The sequence below is a fragment of the Canis lupus genome, chromosome 26, assembly GCF_048164855.1.
Source record: "Canis lupus baileyi chromosome 26, mCanLup2.hap1, whole genome shotgun sequence".
NCBI lineage: Eukaryota > Metazoa > Chordata > Mammalia > Carnivora > Canidae > Canis > Canis lupus.
In genome coordinates this window covers 20061196-20088227 of record NC_132863.1, presented here as the reverse complement: position 1 = coordinate 20088227, position 27032 = coordinate 20061196, and the positions used below count along the sequence as shown (strand labels likewise).

The 27032-nt window shown below is 40.4% G+C and overlaps 1 protein-coding gene across 3 annotated transcripts in view; it reads right to left on the bottom strand.

Moving 5' to 3' along the window:
* DNAAF9 (dynein axonemal assembly factor 9) overlaps positions 1 to 26336 on the bottom strand; it is a 141420-nt gene extending 115084 nt beyond the window's left edge. For all 3 annotated transcript variants that reach the window (XM_072800236.1, XM_072800237.1, XM_072800239.1), the window contains exons 1-3: positions 26177 to 26336; positions 3851 to 3930; positions 356 to 475 (exon numbers count right to left, since the gene is read on the bottom strand). In XM_072800236.1, coding sequence (XP_072656337.1) covers positions 356 to 475; positions 3851 to 3930; positions 26177 to 26259 — 283 coding nt within the window. In that variant the 5' untranslated portion in view covers positions 26260 to 26336. The remainder of the gene's footprint in view (positions 1 to 355; positions 476 to 3850; positions 3931 to 26176) is intronic.
* Between the last annotated feature and the right edge of the window lie 696 nt (positions 26337 to 27032).

The window sequence follows — 27032 nt, the reverse complement described above, 5'->3', positions numbered from 1 at the left end:
CAGAAAACAATTCCCAAAGACAGAGCAGGACAAAGAGCCTTTGTTCCTAAGCTGAAAATCCACATGAAGTCTTCCTTGTAGGAGTAGCCTGGAGGCTCATCCTTTACTCACAACTGAATGTGCTTTCACAGGACAACAGCATATAATGTGAACCTCCCAACAAGTAAAGGCAGTGGGCAATTCAGAGGAAAACTGGTCTATCTTGCCAAGAAGATATAAAGTCAAACTGATACACACTTTTTCCCCTAAAGCCGTTTTACCCACTAAACATATTCTTAAAACTACTTGTCACTAGTTTTGTATCAACCAGCAGGTTACTAACAGGAGTGTACTACATAATACTATACATACTTACCATCTAGAACTTCTTCAGAAAACCCTGTTTTCTCAAAATCACTTGTATTCTGATTGTACAAACCAAACAGAAGATAATTTGCCAGCTCTCTGCAGCCTTCATTGTACCTGCTATCAATTCCTGCAAGGCAAAGAAGGCTCTGATCAGCTGTACTATGGGACACAAATGAATCCTAATGATTTGCCCTGCTTACCAGACCCTGATGATTAAGGCAGAAGCTCACATCAGTTTTATCCAGAAATCAAATTAAGCAACTCTGTGAAAGAAGCATCAAGTACTCTTACTTGGACTTCAAAATCTATATAGTTTAGACAGTTAAATAGCATACATTATTGAAGTTATTAATTCTAAAACACAATTTTTGAGTATAGAAAGCAGAAAATAGGGATCCCTGGGTGGCGCAGCGGTTTGGCGCCTGCCTTTGGCCCAGGGCGCGATCCCGGAGACCCGGGATCGAATCCCACATCGGGTTCCCGGTGCATGGAGCCTGCTTCTCCCTCTGCCTGTGTCTCTGCCTCTCTCTCTCTCTCTGTGTGTGACTATCATAAATAAATAAAAAATTAAAAAAAAAAAAAAAAAAAAAAAAAAAAAAAAAAGAAAGCAGAAAATATGGTCCAGGTTCTGGCATGGAATCTTTTTCAGATGGAATAGGTATATGGGATAAAAAATATTCACTTCTCAAAGACAGCTTTACTAAAACATGAAAGATAAGTAAAAGTAGATTAAGGTGGCTTGAAAAGTACTCAAAGAAGTGAAAAAGAGGACAAATGACACCCATCATTTCACAAATATTTATCAGGCTCAAGGCCCAGAACTGTGTTGGATGCTGGAGTGTGTGGTAAACATGCCTGCAAATGGCCACCATGAAGCTTACAGTCTAGTTGGGCTGAGGTCAAAGACAAAGAAATTAAACAATACTGCTTCCACTTCTACCTGTCAATGGCATGGGCATATGTACTACCTGGTTCCTGAGTATCTATGAAAGCCCAGAGCTATGACTCTCGGCAAACAGAACGTGTCACAGGCAGGTGGTAGGTAGCTGTCTACATGAGGCTGAGGAAGGAGTTAGAGCAGAAACAGCTCCAAGAATAGAAATATGGCTGGAGCCTGGGAAAAGGACCATTAATGGTAGCTCAGACAAGTGAAAAATAAAAAGTAATGGTCACTTAGACCACAGGGGTCCAGGGACTACCTGTGGCAAGGAATTCTACTATAAGAGAACTCCCTTCTCAGTTGAGATAAAAGCAGCACAGCCCTGTTCTACCCCATTCAGTGCTTCAGTGAAGGGAGGGGTGAAAAAGAATCAAAAGCCAGAATGGACTCGCTTATCCAAGTCCCAAAGTTTAGAAGGCCACAGAGTTAAAAATAAATAGTAGACTGGGCAGACCTAGCCTCAGCATGTCCACTTCTAATAGTTCCAGCCACATAAATTGCTGACATGAAAAAGACTGACCATGTAAACTTAAAGGCAAAAGAAACTATATGTAGGCACCATGCTTTAGCTGACAAAGTTGTTTCTCATAGGGATCCTAGGGGTTAATAATTCTGATATGGATATATATGTCTATTGGAATTCAGTAAACTGACAGTAGATGATGGCTGCCAATTTTTTTACTGGTGAAGTAGTTTATAGACATTCAGAAGGGGAAAGCTAGAATAATCTATCTGGTAATTGGGTAGGCTTGAGATATTAATATTAATTCATGTTTAACTTAATATAGATACAGATGACTCATAACATTTACAGGTAATGTACACATAAGTATTTTGTTATTTTTGTCAGCTACCCTATGGCCTAAAAGCAATGACATCCCAGTAGTAACAAGAGTGTATCCAATGCCCAGATCCTGGCTTCTAATACCATTCTCCAATAGAAGGAACCCCAGCACTCCTTAGAGAAATGCTGATTCTAGGACTGGAACAGAAATACAAAATAAGCCTAGAGGATCTTACAGTGCCAAAAAGTACAGAAGTACTAAACAAACAAAACTTTGGTGGGGGGGCATATTTCAAATGGAGGTACACAAAATCAACTGATATAACAGCTTAAGTAATGAACAGGTGCTTTTATTCATAGGTAAATTCATGGCAAAGACAGCCTCCACTCTTCTGAGAGTTGGAGCTGGAGAGAGAATCCAATGAGTGTTGTTTAAACATCTGAAACCTCTGGCAGGAATTCCAGGTCCACCACAACTATGTTTTTATGGAGACCCACCAACCTCTGGGCTGAGTAGTGGAACCAGGATTCAAACCCAAAACCTGCCTAGCTCCAGAGTGCATGTTTTTAACTACTCTGCCCACTGCCTCTCCTAAGCCTAAATGCAAGTGCTGTTAAGTGAAAACACGAAATTATGCATAGAATATCTGAGGAAAGACAAATAAGAACCTAGTAATGGTCTGCTTCTGGGAAGGAAATTGGGTGGCTGATAGACAAACCACCAGACCTAACAATTCTACTTCCACGACTCAATACTATGGATATAAATGAAAATGAAATATCTGAATCTGATCTTTCAGAGATCAGTGTTGACCTCCTAAACACAAAACACCTATATTCTTTCCCTTTTGGTCAGTATTCCACACTGTTCACAAACATCTGTGTCATGAAACTACCTCTTATACATTAATTCATTCAATAGTATTTATTGAGGTATTCTCTATGTCAGGCACAATTTTAGGTGTTGGGAATTCAAGAGTGAACAAAACAGGTAAAAAATCTCTCCTATCACTATTTGCCTCCTCAAATCTATTTAATATACTTACCTTCCAACATTCTACTCTGGTTTTTTTGCTAAAAGCTATCCACCAATTTTACTACATATGTTCATATTCTCATGCCTCAACATTATCTGTTTTCTGAAGTCACTCAGAATGTATCTATGTACCCAAAGAAGACCAATTAGATATAGAAAAATCTCCAAGAAAAAAAAAAAAGAAAAATCACCAGGATTTATTGTCAAATGAAAATTTAAAAATTAGGTTAACAACAGTGTGAATAAAATATTTCCATTTGTGTTTAAAAAAAAAGATACAACTGACAATGCTATTTCCCAAGAGTGGAATTGGGTATCTGGGATGGTTACGAAGCTCTGTTCATTATCATTGGAGCACTGTCTTAATTTTTAAATTATATGATGCATTTTCATAATAAAAAATGTAAAGAACAAGTAAATGCCCAGTTCTCCCACTCAATGGTCCCGAGCAAGTCTGTTCCATCTCCTGTTTCAGTTTCTCCCTCTGTAAAAAAGAGATAACACTGCTCCCCTCTAAGGATGTTGTGAGGAGAAATGAGATAGTATGTACAAAGTGCCTGCCCTGTGATAGAGGCTCCTCATCCCATTGACATCTCACCTGACCTCATTAGAGCAGCAACAGATTTCACAGGAACAAGAGCTTGGAGAAGGAGACTAAGTCAAAGCTTATCTCACAATGATACTATTATTAATATCTTCCTTGAACAGAAGCTAAGTTACCCCAACTTGTTAAAGTACTGACCAAGGATGCAGAGGATCCCATCAGGTTGAGACTTGCTGCTCTGGGTCAAGATGCTCTGAACCTGGCGGAGTCGGCTGCAGCTGCAACAAGAACAGAAGTTAACTCCTAAGTGTCAGCACAAGAAGACATGAAGAAGAGGATTGATGCTAGGAATGGAAACTTGTCCTTGCCTGGTTTTGGTATCAGAACTATAACACGAACTGGGAAGTTCTTCCTTCTCTTCTATTTTCTGGAAGAGATTATGCAGATTGACCTGAAGCCTGAATCTGAACTGCTGATTACAAACTGGACAGTCTGTGGCTCTGTAGTTCAATACAGGCTCCAGCCAAAGGCCCTCTCATGATCAATGCTGGACAGGACTGGACTTTAGCAGCTGACCAGAAGGCTCTCCAAGGACTTCTCAGTTTTGAGGATTATCAAAGAAAGGTTTCCACACTGATTTGCCCTAACCGTGGTCCCCATCAGTTTGCCAAAAACAAAAATGAAAAACATATAAAAACCAAAAAACTGAAAAAAAAAAAAAAAAAAAAAAAAACCTGGCTTAAGGACTTAAATGAAGCTCTGATTCATTACCACAACTAATCTCAGTCAGAGTGTCAGCAAAGGATATTTGTTCCCATTTCTGTGCAGGTCTATTCCTGTGGCCTCAGGGGTACATCCTCCTCCCAAACAAAGCATGAGAGGCACTCCCAGACATTAATATCACTTCTAAGGATTCCCTGCTCTCCATACCAGCCCCTCCTCCTTCCTAGCAGTTTCAGAAAAAGGTGCTCAATTTCCTGCTTAAGACTGATCCTTCTACTAGATCTCTCCCTGTCATCTCCAGGTTCAGGATCTGCCTCCACTATTTATTCCCTAACACTCCTATATTTAATTTTTCCCTTATGGTCAACATATTTCCAGCCTTACCACATCATTACTAACTAAGATCCTCCACAAACCAACTTTACTGTTTCATCTATGACAATCAGACTTCATCCCCACTCCTTGTTGAATCTGCTCCATTATACTACTACTCACTGAAACAAGTGTTCAGCCAAACAACACTATTTCTCTTTCCTGAATTATTTCCCCCCCCAGATTCTTTCTGATATTTTCATTCAAGTTATCCATTCCTGACTTACTGGTCATTATTATTATCTTCCCTCAAGATGTTTGCATATACCACCTAACATCAAAATCAAAGACAGTTGGGATGCCTGGGTGGCTCAGAGGTTAAGAGTATGCCTTCTGGCTCAGGGCATGATCCTGGAGTCCTGGGATGGAATCCTACAACGGGCTTCCTGCATGGAGCCTGCTTCTCCCTCTGCCTGTGACTCTGCCTCTCTCTCTCTCTCTCCTTGTCTCTCATGAATAAATAAATCTTAAAAAAAAAAAAATCAAAGACAGTACTCCCAAGAAAAAAAGCTACCAACCAATATTCATCATGAATATAGCTGTAAAAACTTTTAAGAAAATATTAGTAAATAGAATTCAACAACATATAAGAAGAATTATACACCATAACGAAGAGGGGTTTGCCCCAGGGAAACAAGATTGGTTTATTATTGGTAAATCAATCAGTATAATCCATCATCCTAACAGGCTACAGAAGAAAAAAACAAACAACTATATTGATGCAGAAAAATCATTTGACAAAATTCAACACTCATTCACAGTAAAAACCCTCAGAAAACTAGGAATTAAGATTATGATAGTGAAAGACTGAATGTTCTTGTCCTAAAAGGAGGAACAAGAAAAAATGTCTGCTCTTATCACTCCTATTCAAAATGATATTGGAAGTTATAGCTAGTGTAATAAGGCAAAAAAAAGGAAATAAGAGACACAGAGACTGAAAAGGAGGAAAACTATCCTTATTTGTGGATGACATATGGCTTATGTAGGGAATCTCATGGAATCCATAAAAAAAAATCCTAGAATTACTAAGTGAGTTCAACAAGGTTGCAAGGTCAACTATAAAAACTCTAGGGCAGCCCAGGTGAATCAGTGGTTTAGCGCCGCCTTCGGCCCAGGGCCTGATCCTGGAGACCCGGGATCGAGTCCCACACTGGGCTCCCTGCATGGAGCCTGCTTCTCCCTCTGCCTGTGTCTCTGCCTCTCTATGTCTCTCATGAATAAATAAAATCTTAAAAAAAAAAAATCAACTCTATTTCTATATCAAAGCAATGAACACATGGAAACCAAAATTAAAAACAGACTATCGTTTAAATATAAATTTAAGAAAACATGTATAGGATTTACATGCTAAAAACAGTAAAACACTGATTAAGGAAATCAAAGAAGGGGCACCTGGGTGGCTCAGTCAGTTGAGCATTAGACTCTTGGTTTTGGCTCAGGGTAGTGAGATAGAGCCCCATGTTGGGCTCCACACTCAGCATGCTGGAGATTCTCTCCCTCTGCCTCCTCCTCTTTCCCTCCTCCTGCTCACATATGCTCTTTCCCTCTCAATAAATAAATAAAATCTTTTTTTTTTTTTTTTTAAGGAAATTGAAGAAGATCTAAGTAAATGGAGAGACACTGTGTCCATGGATTGGAAGACTCAAGACAGTATTGATATCAATTCTCTCTATATTGATGTACAGGTTTAACACAATTCCTTCAAAATTCCAGTAAGACTTTCTGTAGATATAGACAAGATTAACACAAACTTACATGGGAAAGCAAAAGAACTAGAATAGCTAAGTTTTTGGAAGAAGAAAAAATAGAAGAATCACTCTGATGTCAAGACTTATTATACAGCTGAAGTCAGCAAGAGTGGTAGTGACTGAGAGACAGACACATATACTGGTAGAACAGAATTACCAGAAACAGACCTACACAAATACAGTTAATTAATTTTTGATAAAGGTTCAAAAGCAAGTCAATGATAGTCTTTTCAACAAATAGTGTTGGAGCAAGTGGAGAGCCACAGACAAAAACATGAAACTCAACATAAATTTTGTACCTTACACAAAAAATAACTTAAGATAGGGACACCTGGGTGGCTCAGCAGTTGGGCATCTGCCTTCAGCTCAGGGTGTGGTTCTGGGATCGAGTCCCACATCAGGCTCCCTGCGAAGGGCCTGCTTCTCCCTCTGCCTAGGTCTCTGCCTTCTATCTGTGTGTCTCTCATGAATAAATAAAATCTTTAAAAAAAATAACTCAAGATAGATCACAGATTTAAATTTTTATTTTATTTTTTTATTTTTATTTTTTTAGATTTAAAATTTTAAATGTGAAACTATAAAATCTTTAGAGGCTAATAAAAGAAAATATTCAGAACTTATGATTTAATGAAATTCTTTTTTTTTTCAAATATTTTTATTTATTTATTCATAGAGACACACAGAGAGAGGCAGAGACACAGGCAGAGGGAGAAGCAGGCTCCATGCAGGAAGCCTGACGCAGGACTCGATCCCAGGTCTCCAGGATCAGACCCCGGGCTGCAGGCGGCACTAAACCGCTGTGCCACTGGGGCTGCCCTGATTTAATGAAATTCTTAGTCTTGATACCAATAGTATAATCCATTAAAGGAAAAAAAATCAATAAACTGGACTTCATCGAAATTGTAAACTTTTGCTTTGTGGAAGACCCTGCTGAGATAATGAGAAGATAAGCTACAGACTGGGAGAACATATCTGCATATCACCTATCTGACAAAGTAGAATACATAAAGAATTTTTAAAACAACAGTAAAAAAATTAAAATCCAATTAGGAAAAGGGCAAAAGACATGAAGAAATAATTCCTCAAAGAGGACATAGAGATGGCAGGTAAGCACCTGAAAACATGTTCACTACATTATTATACATTACAGAAATACAAATTAAAACCACAATAAGATATCACTATACATCTAGTAAAAAAGCTAAAATAACAAACAGTGACAATACCAAAATGCTAGGGAGGATTCAGAGAAACTAGATCATTCATTCATTTCTAAAGAAAATTAAAGACACCAATAATGAAAATACATCCATGTTCATGCACTTCATATTGTTATAAACTGCCAATACTACAGAAAATGATCTACAGATTCAGCACAGTCCCTACCAAAATCCCAATGATGTTTTTTGTAAAAATAGAAAAATCCATCCTAAAATTCATAAGAAATCTCAAGGGATCCTAAATAGTCAAAACCATATTGAAAAAGAAGGACAGGGACACCTGAGTGGCTCAGCGGTTGGGCGTCTGCCTTTGGCTCAGGGCATGATCCCGGAGTCCCAGGATCAAGTCCCACATTGGGCTCCCTACATGGAGCCTGCTTCTCCCTCTGCCTGTGTCTCTGCCTCTCTCTCTGTGTCTCTCATGAGTAAGTAAATAAAATCTTAAAAAAAAAAAAAAAACACAGAAAAAGAAGGACAAAGCTGGAGGACACACTTCAAGATTACATAAGTAACTACAAAGCTATGGTAATCAAAACAGTGTGGTACTGGCATAAAGATAGACATATTGAACAAAGGAATAGAGAGCTCAGAAATAAATTCTTTTTGCGACTAGCTTATTTCACTCACTATAATATCCTCACAGTCAAATGATTTTTCACAAAGGTACCAAGACCATGCACTGAGAAAGGACAATCTTTCCAACAAATGGCTTTGGGAATACTGTATATTCACATGAGAAAGAATACATTTGGATCCTTACTTTATAGCATATACAAAATTTAACCCAAAACAGAAAAAAGACCTAAATGTAAACCTGAAACTATAAAACTTTTAGAAGGAAACATACGAGAAAAGCTTGATGAAACTACATTTGGCAATGATTTATTGCTGTGACACCAAAAGTACAGACAATAAAGTAAAAAAATACATAAATTAGACTTTATCAAAATTAGAAACTTATGTTCATAAAAGGATACAATCAACAGAGTGAAAAGGCAACCCACAGAATGGGAGGAGATTATCTGCAAATCATATATCTGATAAGAGGCTAATATCCAGAATACATAAAAGCACTCCTACAATTCAACCACACACACACACACACACACACACACACACACACACGCAAAAAAAAAAAATTCAAAATGGGCAAAAGACTCAAATACACATTTCTCCAAAGAAGATAAATCAATGGCCAATAAGCACATGAAAAGATGCTTAGCATCACTAATCATGAGAGAAATGCAAATCAAAAACCACAAAGAGATACTAATTGCACACAAATTAGGATAGCTACTATTAAAAAAAGAAAACGACAAGCAAGGATCTGGAGAAATTGGAACCTTTGGCCACTGTTGGTGGGAATGTAAAACTGTAGCCACTGTGGAAAACAGTTTGGTAGTTCCCCAAAAAATTAAAAATAGAGGGACAGGGGAGGGTAGGTAAAATTTAAAAATAGAATTATTTTATAATCTAGAAATTCCACTTCCAAATATATATTCAAAAAAACTGAAAGCAAGGATTTGAAGAGAGATTTGTGTACCCATGTTCATAGTAGCATTATTCCCCACAGTCAAAAGATAGAAGTGGGTATATTTTGATATGAATAAACAAACTCTGGTATATACATACAGTGGAATATTATTCAATCTTAAAAGAAAGAAGATTCTGAAACATGCTAAAAACATGGATGAACCTTGAAGACATTATAGTAAGTGAAAAATAAGCCATTTAAAAAAAGACAAATATATGATTCCATGTTTATGAGATACCTACAATATTCAAATTTATATAGATAGAAAGTACAGTGGTGGTGTTGGGCTGGGGGAAACAAGTGGGATTATTGTTTAATAGGTACAGAGTTTCAAAGATGAAAAGAGTTCCATGGGTGAAGAGTGGGATTGTAGCACAATATGAAGCACTTAATGTCACTAAATCATACATTTAAAAAATGGTTAAGATGGTAAATTTTGTTACCAGGTATTTCACCACAATTAAAAAATTTAAGTTAAGGGTAGCCTGGGAGGCTCAGCGGTTTAGCGCCGCCTTCGGCCCAGGGCCTGATCCTGGAGACCCGGGATCGAGTTCCACGTCGGACTCCCTGCATGGAGCCTGCTTCTGCCTGTGTCTCTGCCTCTCTCTCTCTCTGTGTCTCCCATGAATAAATAAATAAAATCTTTAAAAAATTTTAAGTTAAAAAAAGTCAATGTCATGTAAAACAAAAAGAACAGAGAGGGAGATCTCTTCTAGTGTGAGAGATTAAATATCCATAAGACATCTGGAAAAATTTGAATACGTACTGGGTAGTTGATGGTAGTAGAGAATCACTGTTAATTTTCTTAGGTGAGATATTATTGTATTTATACCTTCTATGTCCTTTTTTTTTCTTTTAACAGATACATAAGTACTTAGGAATGTCATGATATCTGTAACTCACTTGAAAAGGGTTTAACTGGGCAGCCCCGGTGGCGCAGCGGTTTAGCGCCGCCTGCAGCCTAGCTAGGGCATGATCCTGGAGACCCAGGATCGAGTCCCACGTCAGGCTTCCTGCATGGAGCCTGCTTCTCCTCTGTCTGTGTCTCTGCCTCTCTCTCTCTCTGAATAAATAAATAAATCTTAAAAAAAAAAAAAAAGAAAAAAGAAAAGGGTTTAACAGAAGGGCGAAAATGAACAAGACAGGAAAACAACAAATGTTGGAGAGGATGTGGAGAAGGGGGAACCCTCTTGCACTGTTGGTGGGAATGCAAACTGGTACAGCCACTCTGGAAAACAGTGTGGAGGTTCCTCAAAAAGTTAAAAATAGAGCTTCCCTATGACCCAGCAATTGCACTACTGGGTATTTACCCTGAAGACACAGATGTAGTGAAATGCCAGGACACTTGCACTCCAATGTTCATAGCAGAAATGTCCACAATAGTCAAACTGTGGAAGAAGCCACAATGTCCTTCAACAGATGAATGGATAAAGAAGATGTGATATATATATGTGCGTATACACACACACACACACACACACACACACAATGGAATATTATTCAGCCATCAGAAAGGACGAAAACCCACCATTTCCTTCGACGGGGATGGAACTAGTGGGTATTATGCTGAGTGAAGTCAGTCAACTGGAAAAGGACAGTCATCATGTGGTTTCACTCATACTGGGAATATAAGAAAGAGTGAAAGGGATTATAAAGGAAAGGAGGGGAACTGAGTGGGAAAAATTAGGGAGACAAACCATGAGAGAACAAAGGGTTGCAAAAGGAGAGGTGGGCAGGGTGTTGGGGTAACGGGGTAATGGGCACTGAGGAAAGCACTAGGTGTTATACTATATGTTGGCAAATCGAATTTAAATAAAAACAGATGAAAAAAAAGGGTTTAACAGAAAACGAGAACGAGGAAAAGAAAAAAATAATAAAGATAACACACAGCAAAGATGTTAAAAATTATTGACTCTAAGTGGTGGGTATATCAAGTATTCACCGTACTATTCTTTCACCTTTTCCGTATTGTTTGAATATTTTTTTTTGAATATTTTTTAAATAAAATCTGGAGGTAATGGTAGAGCAATTTAGTTTTTTTTTTTTTTTAAGATTTTATTTATTTATTCATGAGAGACACAGGGGGGCGGGGGGGGGGCAGAGAGAGAAGCAGGCTCCATGCAGGAGCTAAACCGCTAAAGTCAGTGCTAAACCGCTGAGTCACCTGGGCTGCCAAATTTAGGGTTTTAAAAGCAGCAGAACAGGTCTGCCTTTTGCTCTGGTCATGATCTCAGGGTCTTGGGATGGAGCCCAAGAGAGGGCTACCTGCTGGGTAGGGAGCCTGCTTCTCTCTCTGCCACTCCCCGTCCTTGTTCTCTCTGTCAAATAAATAAAATCTTAAAAATATATGTTAATTGGGATCCCTGGGTGGCGCAGCGGTTTGGCGCCTGCCTTTGGCCCAGGGCGCGATCCTGGAGACTTGGGATCGAATCCCACGTCGGGCTCCCGGTGCATGGAGCCTGCTTCTCCCTCTGTCTGTGTCTCTGCCTCTCTCTCTCTCTCTCTGTGACTATCATAAATAAATAAAAATAAAAAAAAATTTAAAAATATATGTTAATTAAAAAAAATAAGTGGCAGAACAGAAATTGCCAAGACGATGAAGATTAAAGTAAGAAATGTGCTTTTCCTGAGAAGTGGCTGTCTGTCCCTCCCCACTCTTTCATGTTGCAATCATTCTCTGCACTAAAAATATTTCATCAAGCTGGTCCTTTGACCCATTTCCTAACCCATATGAACAGCAACAGACTGCCAAAGTTAGGAAAAGCTCTTTGGTTTTCAAATTAACGACCAGCCAGTGACAAAAAAGGGGGGGGGGATGTCACGTGACCAAGAAACAAACAGCTCCCCCAACAAGACAATACTGAGAATAGGAGCAAAAAGCATTTCTTTTCCACAAGTATCTTGGTCAAATAAAGTGGAAGTATATACAATATTGACAGAACTTCCTCTTTCCAGAGTAAAACATTATCCTAATTAGTATTTCTTATTTTGTCAAATGAGTAAAACTAAATTCAGTTCTTTCCTTTATACATTTTCCTGCTTCCCAAATTCTTTTTTTTTTTTTAAAGATTTATTTGTTTATTTATGATAGACACAGAGAGAGAGAGAGGCAGAGACATAGGAGGAGGGAGAAGCAGGCTCCGTGCCAGGAGCCCGATATGGGACTAGATCCCGGGACTCCAGGATCATGCCCAGGCCAAAGGCAGGCGCTAAACCGCTGAGCCACCCAGGGATCCCCCCAAATTTATTTATTTATTTTTAAAGATTTATTTTTATTTATTTATGATTGACACAGAGAGAGAGAGAGAGAGAGAAGCAGAGACACAGGCAGAGGGAGAAGCAGGCTCCATGCCGGGAGCCCGGCGCGGGACTCAATCCTGGGACTCCAGGATCGTGCCCTGGGCCAAAGGCAGGCGCGAAACCGCTGAGCCACCCAGGGATCCCCCCCAAATTTAATTCTTAACCAGAACATAGCCTATTATTTGTCACTGAACCATTAAACTTGTCACTTATTGAAATACTTACCTATTAAAAAAAAATCCAGTATGTATAGAGAAAACCACAATCACTGGTATTCCCAGCACCCATAATTAGACATTTTGTCATACTTGGCTTTTGTCTACCTTAGTGCCACATGTAAAATATTCATTATCCTTTGTTTGATGGAAAAAAAGTAGAATATTATATATAACTAAAATTGTCATTGTTCCCGACCCCCAGATGTCACCACTGAGCTTGTTGTATATCTGCCAGTCTTTTTTTTTTTTTTTTTTTCCAATAGAAACTTTCAAACGTACACCAAATCCAGCAAGAGCACTGCCTTCTAACTTCCAGGTTTACCTGGGCGCACAGCTGGCACATCCTGGGTATATGACCTGAGGTCACCACGACTTTACAAAGTTCCTCTTTCAGAGTATCTGTAGTCTCAGTAGACCCACTAATGTGGTTTATGTCATACACTGCTTGTATATACTTTATTTCTGACTTTCCTTGGGTTCAGACTCAGAATCCAAACATGACTGATGATAAAGTGAAGAAGCCAAGACCTAAATAAAAGTTTATCCAAAATCACAAGGCTGGGCGAAGATTAGCAGTGCCAAAATATGAGCCACCAGATACCTTAATTCTGAACTTTTCCTTTCTGCTACACCTCACTGATGTCCTAACAATAAAGTTTGCCACAGACACAGTATTTCTGAATCCTGAACAGTCATGTTTTTCCCATCTTCAGTTTTATATGTAATAATTAATTCACTGCTCACTGCTTTTACAAGTTACTATATACACAACCATGTATATTTTCTTGTTTGTATTTCATTATGTTGGTTTCTTGGAAATGAAAAGAAAAATACTTGAAAATTTTATTTTTGCTTGTTTTTTCCTCCATAAATTACTTTATGTTAACTTTTTTACTTTAAAAATTAAATAATTAAATGAACACATCGTCCTTATATTCTGTAATGCTTGTGTTTTGACTGTTTTACAAAGTGAATCCTCATACCAATCTGATTCACCTTATTATAGAAAACTGCTGTGAACAATTTGGTGTGACTCAGTAACATATAGTTTGGGTGGGTTTTTCGGGACGTGGATTGTTTTTACATAAATCATAATCGAGAGATAAGTAACTGCTCTGCAACTTGCTTTTTTCCCTTAACATCATACCTTATGATCTTTCCAAGTTAGTACATAGAACTCAACTGCATTTTTAAAAGTGCCATACTTTTAAGTATGTGCCATACATATTCTTCTGTTTTTATTTAACCAGCCACTCTGATGGAATATTCAGGATATTTATTGTTTTTACAACAGCAAACAATGCTTCAAAGAATAACTATATCCATCTTTGGCACTACAAGTTTCTGCAAGGTAGAGACCTAAAAAGTAGCACTGCAAGGTTAAGAGGTACCTGCATTTTAAATTTTGATAGATCTTGCTAAACTGTTTTCTTTTTTTTTTTTAAGATTTTATTTATTTATTCATGAGTGAGAGAGAGAGAGAGGCAGAGAAATAGGCAGGAGGAGAAGCAGGCTCCATGCAGGGAGCCCAATGTGGGACTCGATCCTGGGACTCTAGGACCACACCTTGGGCTGAAGGCAGGCGCTAAACCGCTGAGCCATCCAGGGATCCCCCGCTAAACTGTTTTCTTAAAACAGTCACCTACAATACACCAGAGTACCTGTTTCCCCACAACTTTCTAAACCACATGTTATCACTCAACTAATTTTCATTATCATAATTTACATTTTTCCCTAATCACTAGGGAAACTATCAAATGTTTATTGGTCATCTTTATTTCCTTTTCTGTGAATGCATAGTCTTGTTTTTGTCCCATAGTCATGGGGGGGGGGCTATGAATAATTTATATATTCCATATTTTAAAAGTTGTGCTTTGGCCATATGTTGCAAATATTTTCTTTAAACTTTTAGACTTTATGGTTTCTTTTTCATGCAAGAGCTGTCAGGTTTTATTTAACTAAATCTGCCTAACTCTACCTTTAGGCTTAGGAGTTTTAGGTCTTTTTGTGTCTTCCCCACTCAATATTATAAAAAAAAAAAAAAAAAAAAGCCAATAATTTAATTTTGTGTTTTAAACATTTAACTGCTCCTCTGGAACTTGCTTTTTTACCTTTGTGAAGCAGGAGTATAGCTATATTATTTTATTTAATTAATTATTTGAGAGAGAGAGAGAAAGCACAAGCTGGAGGGAGGGAGAAGCAGACTCCCTACTGAGCAGGGAGCCAGAAGCTGACACTGCTGCATCCCAGGACCCTGACTGAGATCATGACCTGAGCTGAAGGCAGACGCTTAACTCAGCCACTCAGGCACCTCAATATAACAGTATTTTTCTCCAAAATATGATTGTCCCAAAACCACATGTTGATCCTTTTAATCCTCTGAATTGAATGCCACTTTTGGCATATGCTACATTATTATATCAAGAGGGATCCCTATTTTTGGTTCTTATTTGACCTATGTATCTAATTTCTCACATACAGTATATTTAAAAAAATAATCAAAGTTATTACTTGAATTTTGTAATAAGTGAATCATTTTATCTGAGAAAGCGAGTTATATCAGTTTCAAAGATCATGCATGGCTTTTATTGAACATTTTCTTTTTTTTTTTTTTTAAGATTTTATTTATTTATTCATGAGAGGCAGAGAGACACAGGCAGAGGGAGAAGCAGGCTCCATGCAGGGAGCCTGATATAGGACTCGATACTGGGTCTCCAGGATCAGGCCCTCGGCTGAAGATGGCGCTAAACTGTTGAGCCACCCGGGCTGCCCTCCTTTTTTTTTTTTTTTTAAATACTTTATTAATTAGCGAGGGAGAATGAGCACTCACGGAGGAGAGAGGCAGAGGGAGAGGGAGAAGCAGACTCCCCACTGAGCGGGGAGCCCTATGTTGCTGGATCCCACAACCCGGAGGTCATGACCTAAGCTGAAGGCAGACACTTAACCATCTGAGCCATCCAGGCACCCCTGAACATTTTGTTTTCGAGATGAATTATAAAATTAATTTGTTAAGTTCCAGAAAAATTCCCATTGAGAATCTGTATTGTGATCATACTTAATCTGGATAGCACTGAACTCCTCACTCAGGAACATGATTTATCTCTCCTTTCAGTCCTCTCCTATTTTATGGCCTTCTGTCAAGTTTTATATTTTTATTTATACATTAATTCATCATGTTTTTATTGAGCACCTACTGTGTATTAGGCATTGGTTGTCCAAGAGCCAGGTGGGGGGACTTAGCAATGAATAAAAGGGCAAAAACCCTTGGGATGAAAATATCAGCATTTACATCTATTTATTTATTCATTCATTCATGCATGCATGCATTTGTTTATTTATTTTTCAGGACTTACATTTTCTTTTTTTACATGGGGCTCGAACTCATGACTCTGGGATCAAGACCTGCGCTGAGCTGATATCAAGAGTTAGACGCTTAACTGAGACACCCAGGAGCTCCTGGAACTTACATTCTAATTGGGAAATGAGTGAGGGAGAAACACAAATAAATAGGAAAAATACATAGGAGAGTGGGTTGCCATTTTAAAGAGAAAGATTAGAAAAGGCTTTACTGAGAGGACATTTGCATAAAGACCTGAAGGAAACTAGAGAGCAAGCTGTACAGTAAGTGAAAGGTCCCAAAGCCGGAATGTTCCTGAGACCTGTGTGTTTGCAGCAAAGTGAGGAAGACAGTAGTAATAGGATATAAAGGGGGAAAAAAAGGGTGGAAATCAGATTAGAGTCTTGTCATGTCATATCAAATCATGTCAGAACTCATGATTTGAGACTTTTTTTGAAGTGTTTTGAAAAGAGGGATGATTTATATGAGAGGACTTATATTTTCATAAAATCACTTTATTTACTGTATTGGAAAGAGACCATGGGGGTTGGGGGTGGGGAGAACAAGAGTTAAACCTAAGAGACCAGTTAAGAGCCTACTGCAACAATACAGGCAGTAGATGATTATTTCTTTTGCTTATTGTCTTTTTTTAAAGTAGGCTCCACCAATGTGGGGGCTTAAACTCACAACCCTGAATCAAGACTTGGGCTGATATCAAGAGTCAGATATTTAACTGACTGAGCCACCCAGGTGTCCCTATTTTGCTTATCTTATTATATTGGCTGAAACCTTACTATGTTAGTTGGCTTAAATCAAGAATGAATATTAATTATTAAGTAGATTTTGGGAGGTGGGGCATCTACTAATCTTAATTTCATTGACAAATTTCCTTTTTTAAGATTTTATTTATTTATTTATGAGAGACGCAAAGAGAGAGGCAGAGACACAGACAGAGGGAGAAACAGGCTCCATACAAGGATCCTGATGTGGGACTCAATCCCAGGACTCTGGGATCACACCCTGAGCCAAAGGCAGATGCTCAACCACTGAGCCACCCAGGCGCCCAACAAATTTCCTAATGACAAACAACTCTTGCATTTCTGGGACAAATTCAACTTGTGTGTAAAATTGTTTTTACCATACTTCTAGATTCAATATACTATTGTTTTATTTAGAAGTTTTGCAGTTGTCGTTCTCCTTGTCAAGTACCAGGATTACGCCAGCCTAAGAAAACAAGTGGGAAGTTTTTCTGAAGTATGCACTTAACTCAGCATGCTTTCCACTTCTATCTCCCCTGCTAACAAACACAGTGCTCCTTCTTGGCCACAGTTTCTAATTGTGACTTACCCAGGAGCAAGGCAGGGAAACTAGGACTCCAATTTTAGACCTGGAAGAGAAATGGCCTCTAGGGTCATAATGCAGGAAGAACGCAGATTTGGGGCTGTATACAGAGAGGCAACTATTCTGGTAGAAGAGTTTTGGTTCCAGTTCTTGAGGCCCTAATTTTCTCACCTCTACCTACAGGAAATCTATCTCCCTATTATTCCTTCCAGCCACACAAGGCAATAAATACATCCTTTTAACTTAAAACCTTTGAGTTAGGTTTCTGTTACTTGCAACAGAAAGCATTCTTCTTAATACAAAATCAATCCCAGAAAACATTTCGGGTTGAAGCATACTAATATCTATAACTTACTTTAAGAAGCATTAAAATAGGGCAGCCCCGGTGGTGCAGCAGTTTAGCGCTGCCTGCAGCCCAGGGCGTGATCCTGGAGACCCTGGATCAAGTCCCATGTCAGGCTCTCTACATGGAGCCTGCTTCTCCCTCTGCCTGTGTCTCTGCCTCTCATTCTCTCTCTGTGTTTCTATGAATAAATAAATAAAATCTTTAAAAAAAAAAGAAGCATTAAAATATAGGATGGATCGATGGATAGAGGAATGGATATATAAGGCAAATACAGCAAATACATTAAAAATGTAGACTCTTAAGTATAGATACACATGAATGCTACTGAATAATTCTTTCAAATTTTCTGCATTTATGAACATTTTCATAATAAAATTCTGAGGGAAAAATCAACTGCAAGAGTAATACAAACAAGCCTTATCAGCATTAATTTGGACTTCAAGTATTGATTAAAAGGAGCTACTGTAGGACTATTAGTGTTTAAGAAACTTGGCCCTGATTTAAAGTGGCAATTATTTATTCCCCTTGCAAAACCAGAGACTTGAGGGGTGTCTGGCTGCTCAGTCAGGGGGAGCACGTGACTCCTGATCTCAGGGTTGTAAATTCAAGCCCCACGTTGGGTGTAGATTACTTAACACTAATATCTTAAAAAGAAAAAGACAACCTCTGCCCCCCCACCAAAAAAAAAAAAACTAGAACTTGGAAGAAAGGCAAAAACAAAAAGGCAGGATGTGTAGCAAGGCAATATATGTCATTTTCCCATCAATATCTTTGCTGGAGCAATAACTTGCAATGGAAAAAACAAAGCCAACATTAAAACATGGTTAACCACTGACCATAAGTGACTCAAACTGAAAGGACACATACATACACACACAGGATATGAATGAGAAATACACTGGCATCATTAAATACTTGATGACTTTAATTTTCTCCCAGCACTTTCATGTAATTCATCAGAGCTATTAGTAATCCTAAACAATACCTTTCATTCCACATTATTACCTCCCTGTAGGAGAGACAATCAATTACCTAATCCGTATCCATTCTCCCCTTCTTTTTCACTCACAGTACCCCAATTTTATTTGGGGCAGCGATGGCCCAGTTTCTATGCCTCTAGAGGTAACCAATGAGACATGCAGAAGCCATCATGTGGAAGCTTCTGGGGAAGCTCTGAAGGCAAAGAACTGACTTTTAACTAGGAGAACTGTCCCTTCTCTTTCCACTTGCTTGACAGACATTAAGGCTGGAGTTCTTCCAACCATTTTGTGACCATGAAGCAATGGAATCCACTTGCTAAGAAAAACAAAACACACAGAAGAGGCCTGGTTCTCCCCCCCCCCCCCATGACTTTATACCAGAACTAGCCTGCTCTTAGACAGACACCTTGTGCAAGAAAAAATAAACCCCATAGTTAAGTCTTTGCTGTTAAGCATCTTTTACCAGCTGCCAAACGTAGTTCCTAACCAATAGGCCATCTTATCTAAAATGGTTAAAATTGGTGTCCTGCAATTTAAATCTACACATATTTCATGAACTGGGGTTTATAAGACACTTAAACTAAATTCAAGAACTTCAGAAAATGTTATCTACCACAAATGGAAAATATTATCTGGAAGTCTGTTCACGATATTCTGGGTAACAACATCTTATTTTCCATTTTATTCCTTTTCTCCAGCTTTCTCTGAGCACTTCCTAACACAATCTGTTCTTTATAAAGTTAGTTTCACAGGACTTCATTCAGAAAGCATCCACAATCACTTTCCCTCATTTTTCTATTAAATGCATGCCAAATCTTAATGCAATGTGGGATCTTGATTGGATCTTAGAGTAGAAAAAAGACGTTAGTGGGAAAACTGGGGAAATTGAAACAAGTAGTCTAGAGTACTAAAAGCCAAGTAAACAAAAGTTTACTTAGTAAATTAAAGCACAATACCAGTATTAATTTCTTAATTTTGATAAATGTGCATGGTTACACATTAAGATGTTAATATTAGAGTAAGCTGGACGAAAGCTATATAGGAACACTCTGTACCATATTTGCAACTCATCTATAAATCTAAAATCATTTCAAAATAAGAAATTGAAAACAAAAGGCATGCCAAATGAGCTGACCTCTCCTCAAACTGGGGCTCAAAATCACAGATAAAAGTTTTAAATACCCACATTGAAAACTTTTTCTTTTCATTTTTTAAAACTTGCAAAAACAACAATATTTTAAGCTGTGTAACTCTGGAGGACATCTGTATCTCATTCACTCCCTTCTCTAAAAATGAGAATATCACAGAAAAGCCCAAGAGCTATGAAATACTTTCAAGATACTATAAACTATTAATGCCACCATATTCACTAAGAGATCTCAGCACACAGTCATTCCAGACACAACTGAAAAGGCAGATACTCAGACCTCTACCTCTGGGCCAGAAATAAGACCATAATAGCCTAACTAAGCAAACCCTCTTTGCTTCTATAGGTACCACACCAAGCCCCGCTGGCCAGTATCTAAGCAAGTATATTGGAGATAAAGCTTTGCATTTTCAGATATACAAAGTCATAGTCTTGCTTTGCATTCTGAGTTTTCTTAAGGCAGGGACCATCTATACAATAGCAATAATTACTTCTGTAAATCTGTAAACCCAAAAGAGTACCATGAGTATTTGCCACTGGCCAATAAATATCACCCAAAGAGATAATTTGCCTTTGTGAGGCTTTACTGAAGTGCTCTCTGTAGAACATCACTGTCGTAAACCACTTCTCACCATCTAGCTCACATGATTATTCTCTGAACACTCATGAAATTTAATATAGCCCACAGCTTCAACTCTAATTATTCTCTATTTATTCAATAAATAATTAGTGCAAGCAATATTTCATAATAGCTTACAACAGCAGTTCATATTTAGTGAATGCTGTCTATGTGCCAGACATTGATCTAAGTACTAGGGCAAGCAATGTGGGAAATGGCAATAAAAAATGGTCCCAGGCTTTTGGTAATTTCCAGGGGTAACAAAGAAAAGTCCTTCCTTATGAGTCCCTTAGCAAGGAAGAAATTCCACCTGTAGATGGTAGAGAGGATCTCCAGCACAGGAACCCCTTAATCAGATTGTTTTGCTAAAGAACATCTTCCAGTGGCTTCTTAATAAAGGGTGAGTGGAAGGTCAAACTTTGAGAATTTGCATGTGTGAAGCGTCTTTATCCATCCCTCCTACCTGCTTGAGAGTATGGCTGAATTCTGGGAAGGAATCCATTTTCCTTCAGAAGGCACTGCTTCTCCACTATTTTCTAGTTTCCAATCTTTCTACAATCCCATGATTCCTGACCCTATCTATGAAATTTGTAGATATTCTTTTGACTTTATTTTTTTTAAAGATTTTATTTATTTATTCATGAGAGACACAGAGAGACAGAGGCAGAGACACAGGCAGAGGGAGAAGCAGGCTCCATGCAGGGAGCCCGATGTGGGACTCCATCCTGGACCCCGGGATTACGCCCTGAGCTGAAGGCAAATGCTCAACTGCTGAGCCACCCACGCATCCCTTCTTTTGACTTTATAGCACTCAAAAATTTCATGGAGATTCCTTTTGATCTGGAAACTCATGCCCTCCGGTTTTGAGAAAATCAATCACTTAATTATTTTATTTAACTTCTTTATTTCATGTGGCTCATTTCTTCATGCCATCAAATAACACCCACTAGTCCTTCTTGTTACAAATAGCTACAAACCTCTGGGTCATTACTCAGTTCTTCACATTCCCTAAAGATTTTTAGCTTCTTGGTCACTATCTCTTTTGCTATTACTACTCCCATCTTCATTCATGATAATTTCAGTAAGCACTAAGACAATCTTCCCACTATCCTTACCTCTCAGTTCCTTTACTCCTGTCTTCCAATGATGTTCTCTATCCTCCTTGAGCCACATCCTTCTACAATGTACACATCCAAACAGCTCAACATAGCTGAAGGAAAAGCATACAACCATTCTAACTGGGTCTCACCTTAAATTTATGACAACAAACAGTAAATGGACACTTGTAGTTGCCTGGCAATCCTAAAACATTTCCTTATTCAACTCATTTTTCCCAACTCTCCTGGATGATTTTACACCTTTGCAAACTTCTAACACCTTCTCTATTCCTCATTTTTAGCTGAAGATCTGCCTTATTTAACTGCAAATGCAGAAGTAAACAGAAGAGAATTTTTACCTTCTCGTACCATCAAGCTACCAATGCACGAACATTTGGGTCTATATATTCACCATAGATGAACAGTCCACACACTTATCTAGCCTGAGGCCAACATATCCATTGGTGTCCTAGATGCCATTCCCTCACACCTCAAGGACTTCACCCCTGCAATTGTCCCTTCTTTTAATCATTAATTTTCCTTCTGTACTCCATCATTCCCATCAACTTCAAATGTTTTAGGTGGGCTATAAGGTCTGTCGACCTAAAAACAAAAAGAACTCAAACACCTCTACCCTTCCAATGAGAGCCCTATTACTCTGCTTTCTCTGATAGCCACAGTCCTATTATTCTGCTCTCTTATAGCCCCAACACTATTGCTCTGCTCTACACCTTTGAAACATCATTTTGACTGACTATACCCACTGTCTTCAATTCTCCCATTTTCTCTTGAACCTACTGCATCAAACCTGTTCTTGTCAAGGTCACCGATGACCTCTATGTTACCAAATCTAATATTCTCTTCTTGGTCCTCATCAGCCCATCAATAGTACTTATTATTTGGCTTTCCATGACTGTCCTGGATTCTTCTCCCCTCTGAGGCAGGAAGTCACTTTCCACCAGAATTTGGAAACCACTGCTACACTGTCTTTCCTAGACAGGATATCCCAGGGCTTGGATGTTGGTCTTCTCCATCTACCTTTACTCCCAGGATCTCTACCCAGTCTCATAGATTTAAATAAAAACGTGGGAGTCATCAGCACAGTACTTCCAGTCCCAATCTTTCTGCTGAACTCCAGATTAATATATCCAAACTGTCTATTCAATCTCTCCAAAGAGATATCTGTCAGGTAACTCAAAATGAGTAAGGCCAAACCTGAACTCTATTTTCTCCACAAAACTGCTCTAATTCCAGTGTTCACAGTATCAGTAAATGACAATTTCATTCTTCCAAGAGTTGAGCTCAAAACCAACTATGCCTTCTTACATTATTGTTCCTTCAGCTCCTATTTTTACCTTGGTACTTATTTCTCAACACTCTGTATTTTGATTTGTACTGTTTTTGTCTCTTTCCACTTACAAAGGAGCTCTCTGACAGCAGTGGCCAGCTTTATTTGTCTCACAACACCTAGCACAAGTGGATATTGGATTATTTGTATAAAGAACAGTAAAATTTATTTTTTTAAAGATTTTTATTTATTTATTCATGACAGAGAGAGAGAGACACAGGCAGAGGGAGAAGCAGGCTCCACGCAGGGAGCCTGATGTGGGACTCGATTCCCAGTCTCCAGGATCATACCCTGGGCTGAAGGCGGTGCTAAACTGCTGGGCCACTGGCGCTGCCCAGAACAGTACAATTTTAAACTGATAAACAAGTCCTGAGCAGGATCAGGTCCCTCTGCAGAAAAAAAAATTTGAAGTAGGAAAGCATATTTCAGCTATTTCCACTGGCTCCTTAGTACAAATCAAGATAGTTATTTGGTAACAACTCCAAAATCTCAGTGGCTTGAAACAATGAAGGTTTACCACTTGTTCTACAAGTCAAACATAGGTCACCTGGAAGTTTAGTCTGAGTCCCAGACTGATGGATTAGTCATCACCTAGAGCACCAATAGTCATCACAACAGGGGGAAAGATAGTGGCAAATTATACACTAGAAGCTCTTCAAGTGAAGGAATACACATTATTCCTGAAGACACTAACCAAAAGGAACTCAGAAATCTATACCCAGCTTCAAGGGGGGACGTAAGTATAATTGTACCACATGCCGAGGAAGTGGAAACCAAAAATAGCTGATGGGCAGCATTGATGACTACCACATCCTAAAAAAGCAGCTTCTGGTTCTTAGCAACATTTTAACTTCTGATCTCTATTCCTCATCTGTAAAAATGAACTCTATTGCTAGAAGGGAACCACACACTAGCAAAGTACTATCTATGGGTCTTTAGGAATGTAACTTCACCAGTTAGGCCTGCCTCTTTCATCACTCAGGAGTCAGAGTGCTGCAAAGAATCCAAATATGGGTGACAGGAAAGTGCTGAGCCCATACCTGCCATTCAATGTCAAAGACAGGAAAAGGCTTGAATGGGTAAGAAAAGCATGTTCAGTTATACAGAAGTAGGGTAAAGGAGAACCTCTACTCAATTTCTTTTATCAAAGGTATATAGAACAGCCAAGCTTTGGGGTTCCTTACACTACCTTGTCTGAAGACCAACAAGTTTCACTCACACCACTTGTTTTAAGATTCAGAGTTTATGATTAATAAAGTTAGCCAACATTCATCTAACATAAAAACACTTTTATTTTATTTTATTTTATTTTATTTTATTTTATTTTATTTTTTATAAAAACACTTTTAAAAAATGCTGTGTACTGCCATACTCCTAGGAACAAAGAAGGCAGCAGTTATTTTAGAGATGGATTTCACTGGGAAGTTTTTCTCCTAAAAGTTTCAAAGACTCATGATTCTTAAGCTTAAAATGATCTGGGATGAACCCCAAGTCTACCTAGAGCTTAGATTTAATGGATGGCTGCTCCAAATTCCAAAGTATCCCGTGCAGGGGCACCTGGCTAGCTCAGTCCATAGAGCGCGTAATTCTAGATCTCAGGGTCTTGAGCTCAAGCCTCACATTGGGCATGGAGCCTACTTAAAAAAAAGAAAAAAGAAGTATCTTGTGCAGTTTCTACCCTGTACAAAGTTCAAATATTTTCTAACAGTGAAAGTGGCTGCCAGAAATGTTAGGACAGATTGGAGTTGGTTACCATAGGCAGCTAAACACTTGGAACACAAGGAATTCCACTGAAGAGCAGAGCAGGAGTTCAATGTCATCTGCTAAATTAGAAGCAAATTAGGACCCTCAAGTGCAACCATGGGTATATAGTCCTATCTCCCCCAACCTTTATTCATTCAACAAACAGAGGTGGAGGAAGGAAGGTCAGGAAGTAATAGACAGGATTTTAAGATTTAGTTCTTGCTCTCCATGAATTTGTTCTTGTTAAAAACAAAAACAAAAACAAAAAAACCAGATTGGCAAGCAGAAAGTTAAAAATACAACGCCTTAAGTACCCAAGAAAAGCCATTTTAACGTGTAAGTTAACAACCTCCTTTCAAGGAAACAACATATCTGCTTTGCTAAGTTGCTAAAATAGAGAAAAAGCAAAACAAAACAAAACAAAAAACCCTCTTCTGTTTTAATGACAGTTTAGCAGCCCCAAAGCCCATTTTTCTCTCTCTCTCTCCTTTCTTCCCTCCCAACAATCTCTGCCACAAATGCTCCTTCATTCCAACCTCCACACTCAGCTGGCGGCCCCAGAACAGCTCCATCGCAAACAATGCCCAGACTATCAAGGTCAGGCCCAAAGGCACTGGGAGCAGAAATCGGAAACGGGTCTTCCTATAACCAAAGGCGCGGGGACCCTCCCCATTATCACCCTCCCCGCACCGAGGCACCCAGTGGCTCTGTCTTTGGCCTCAAGAACGCAGGGTCCACCAATTCCTCAGGGGCTTGGGGTTTGCCAGTTTCGGGGGTTCTGGGCCTCTTTTTCCTATTCATCCAGTTAGTTTTCTCTCCTGCGCCTCCCCCCCAACCTGAGCTTCCTATTGTGGAATGAGGGAGCGTCGCGATGCAGGCTGGGGCACAGGGAGGTGGGGGAACACGCAATAGGGAAGATGCTGTCAGCCCGTCTGTATGCAGGGGGCGGGAGGGGGGCACTCCTTAGGGATGCTGCTGTCAAGGGGAAAGGCTCTAGAGGAGACCTACTGTGAGGTATTATAGGTAAAACGTCTCTGGGTACACTCATTTGGGGGTTTTCTACCCAAAGCAGCTATTGTAGGGGGGCTCTCCACAGATAGCCGTTTCTGGGGGAAATATTCTAAGAGGGAGGGAAGGGATTTACGCATAGAGAACCCACTGCAGAGGTTCTCCATGCGGGAATCTTTCCTGGGAGAAACCTACGGGGATGAGGATGTCATAGTAGGGGGTCTCCACGGAGGAGTCGCTGTGGAGCTGTCTCCAGGGGAGCCATTGTGGGAGCCGCTACCCAGGGCGCAGTTCCCGGGGAAACGTCCCTTAGGCAGCCGTTTAGGGCAAACCGTCCGCAAGGAAGCCATGTCGGACCACGCCCTGCGGCGGAGGCGTCGCCGGACCCCAACAGCCCGCAACCCCCGGCCCGGCCGCCCCTCTGTGGCCTCGGCCCCGCGTACCTGACGGAGGGCGACCCGCGGCCGGGGCCGCCCAGGGACCGAGCGCGAGGCAGCCCCAGCCGCTGCGGGGGGTACACGTCCATGGCGGAGGAGGACGCTGCCGCTGCGAGGGTCGTTCAGGCCCGCGGGGCAGCTCCAGGCCCGCTGCGGCCGGGCGGGGCGGCGGGCGGCGGGGCGTGCCGGGTGGGCGGGGGGCGCGGCGCGCGGGGGCACGTCGGAGGCGGGGGTGGGGCCCGACGCGCGCCCGGAGCGCGGACGGGGGCGTCGGGACCCGCTGGGATGGGGGTGGGCGCACCGCCGCAGGGCCGCGCCCTCCTTAAGCTGCCACGCAGCTGGGCCGGAGGTTGGGAGCGCTGGTCCCCAGGGTGAGGGCTTGCACGCCGCGGCTCCGCCCTGTCCTCAGACCCCGCATCATGGAGCGGGGCTCTCTGCGGCGCCCCCAGCCACGCACGCGGACGCGCCCGGGGGCGGGGCTTTTGTCCGCCCCGCCCCGTTCTGCCGGCTTCGGCCTCCAGCGAAGCCTTCCGCTGCGGCAGCCGGGTCCCGGGACTCTGCGGGGACCGGAGAACTTCCCGCGTTCCCGGCTCGCTTCCCCAGATGTCCCAGGCGTGGGTGCCTGGCTGTTCTTTCTTCACCCGCTGCTAATCAGCTGCGCACCCTCCCTTCAAACATCCGGCCGATCCCTAGTCGACCCCAGGTTAGCACTGCGCGCACACATGCGCAGGGCTGGGGCGTCAGGGGCTCAAGGGTTTCCAGAGGATCCCTGTCTTACAGGTCACATCCTGGTGCGACCTGTTTCCGACATCAGGGTCTAATCCAACCGAGGCTTAGTCTTCGTGTGTAAAATGGGGGAAAT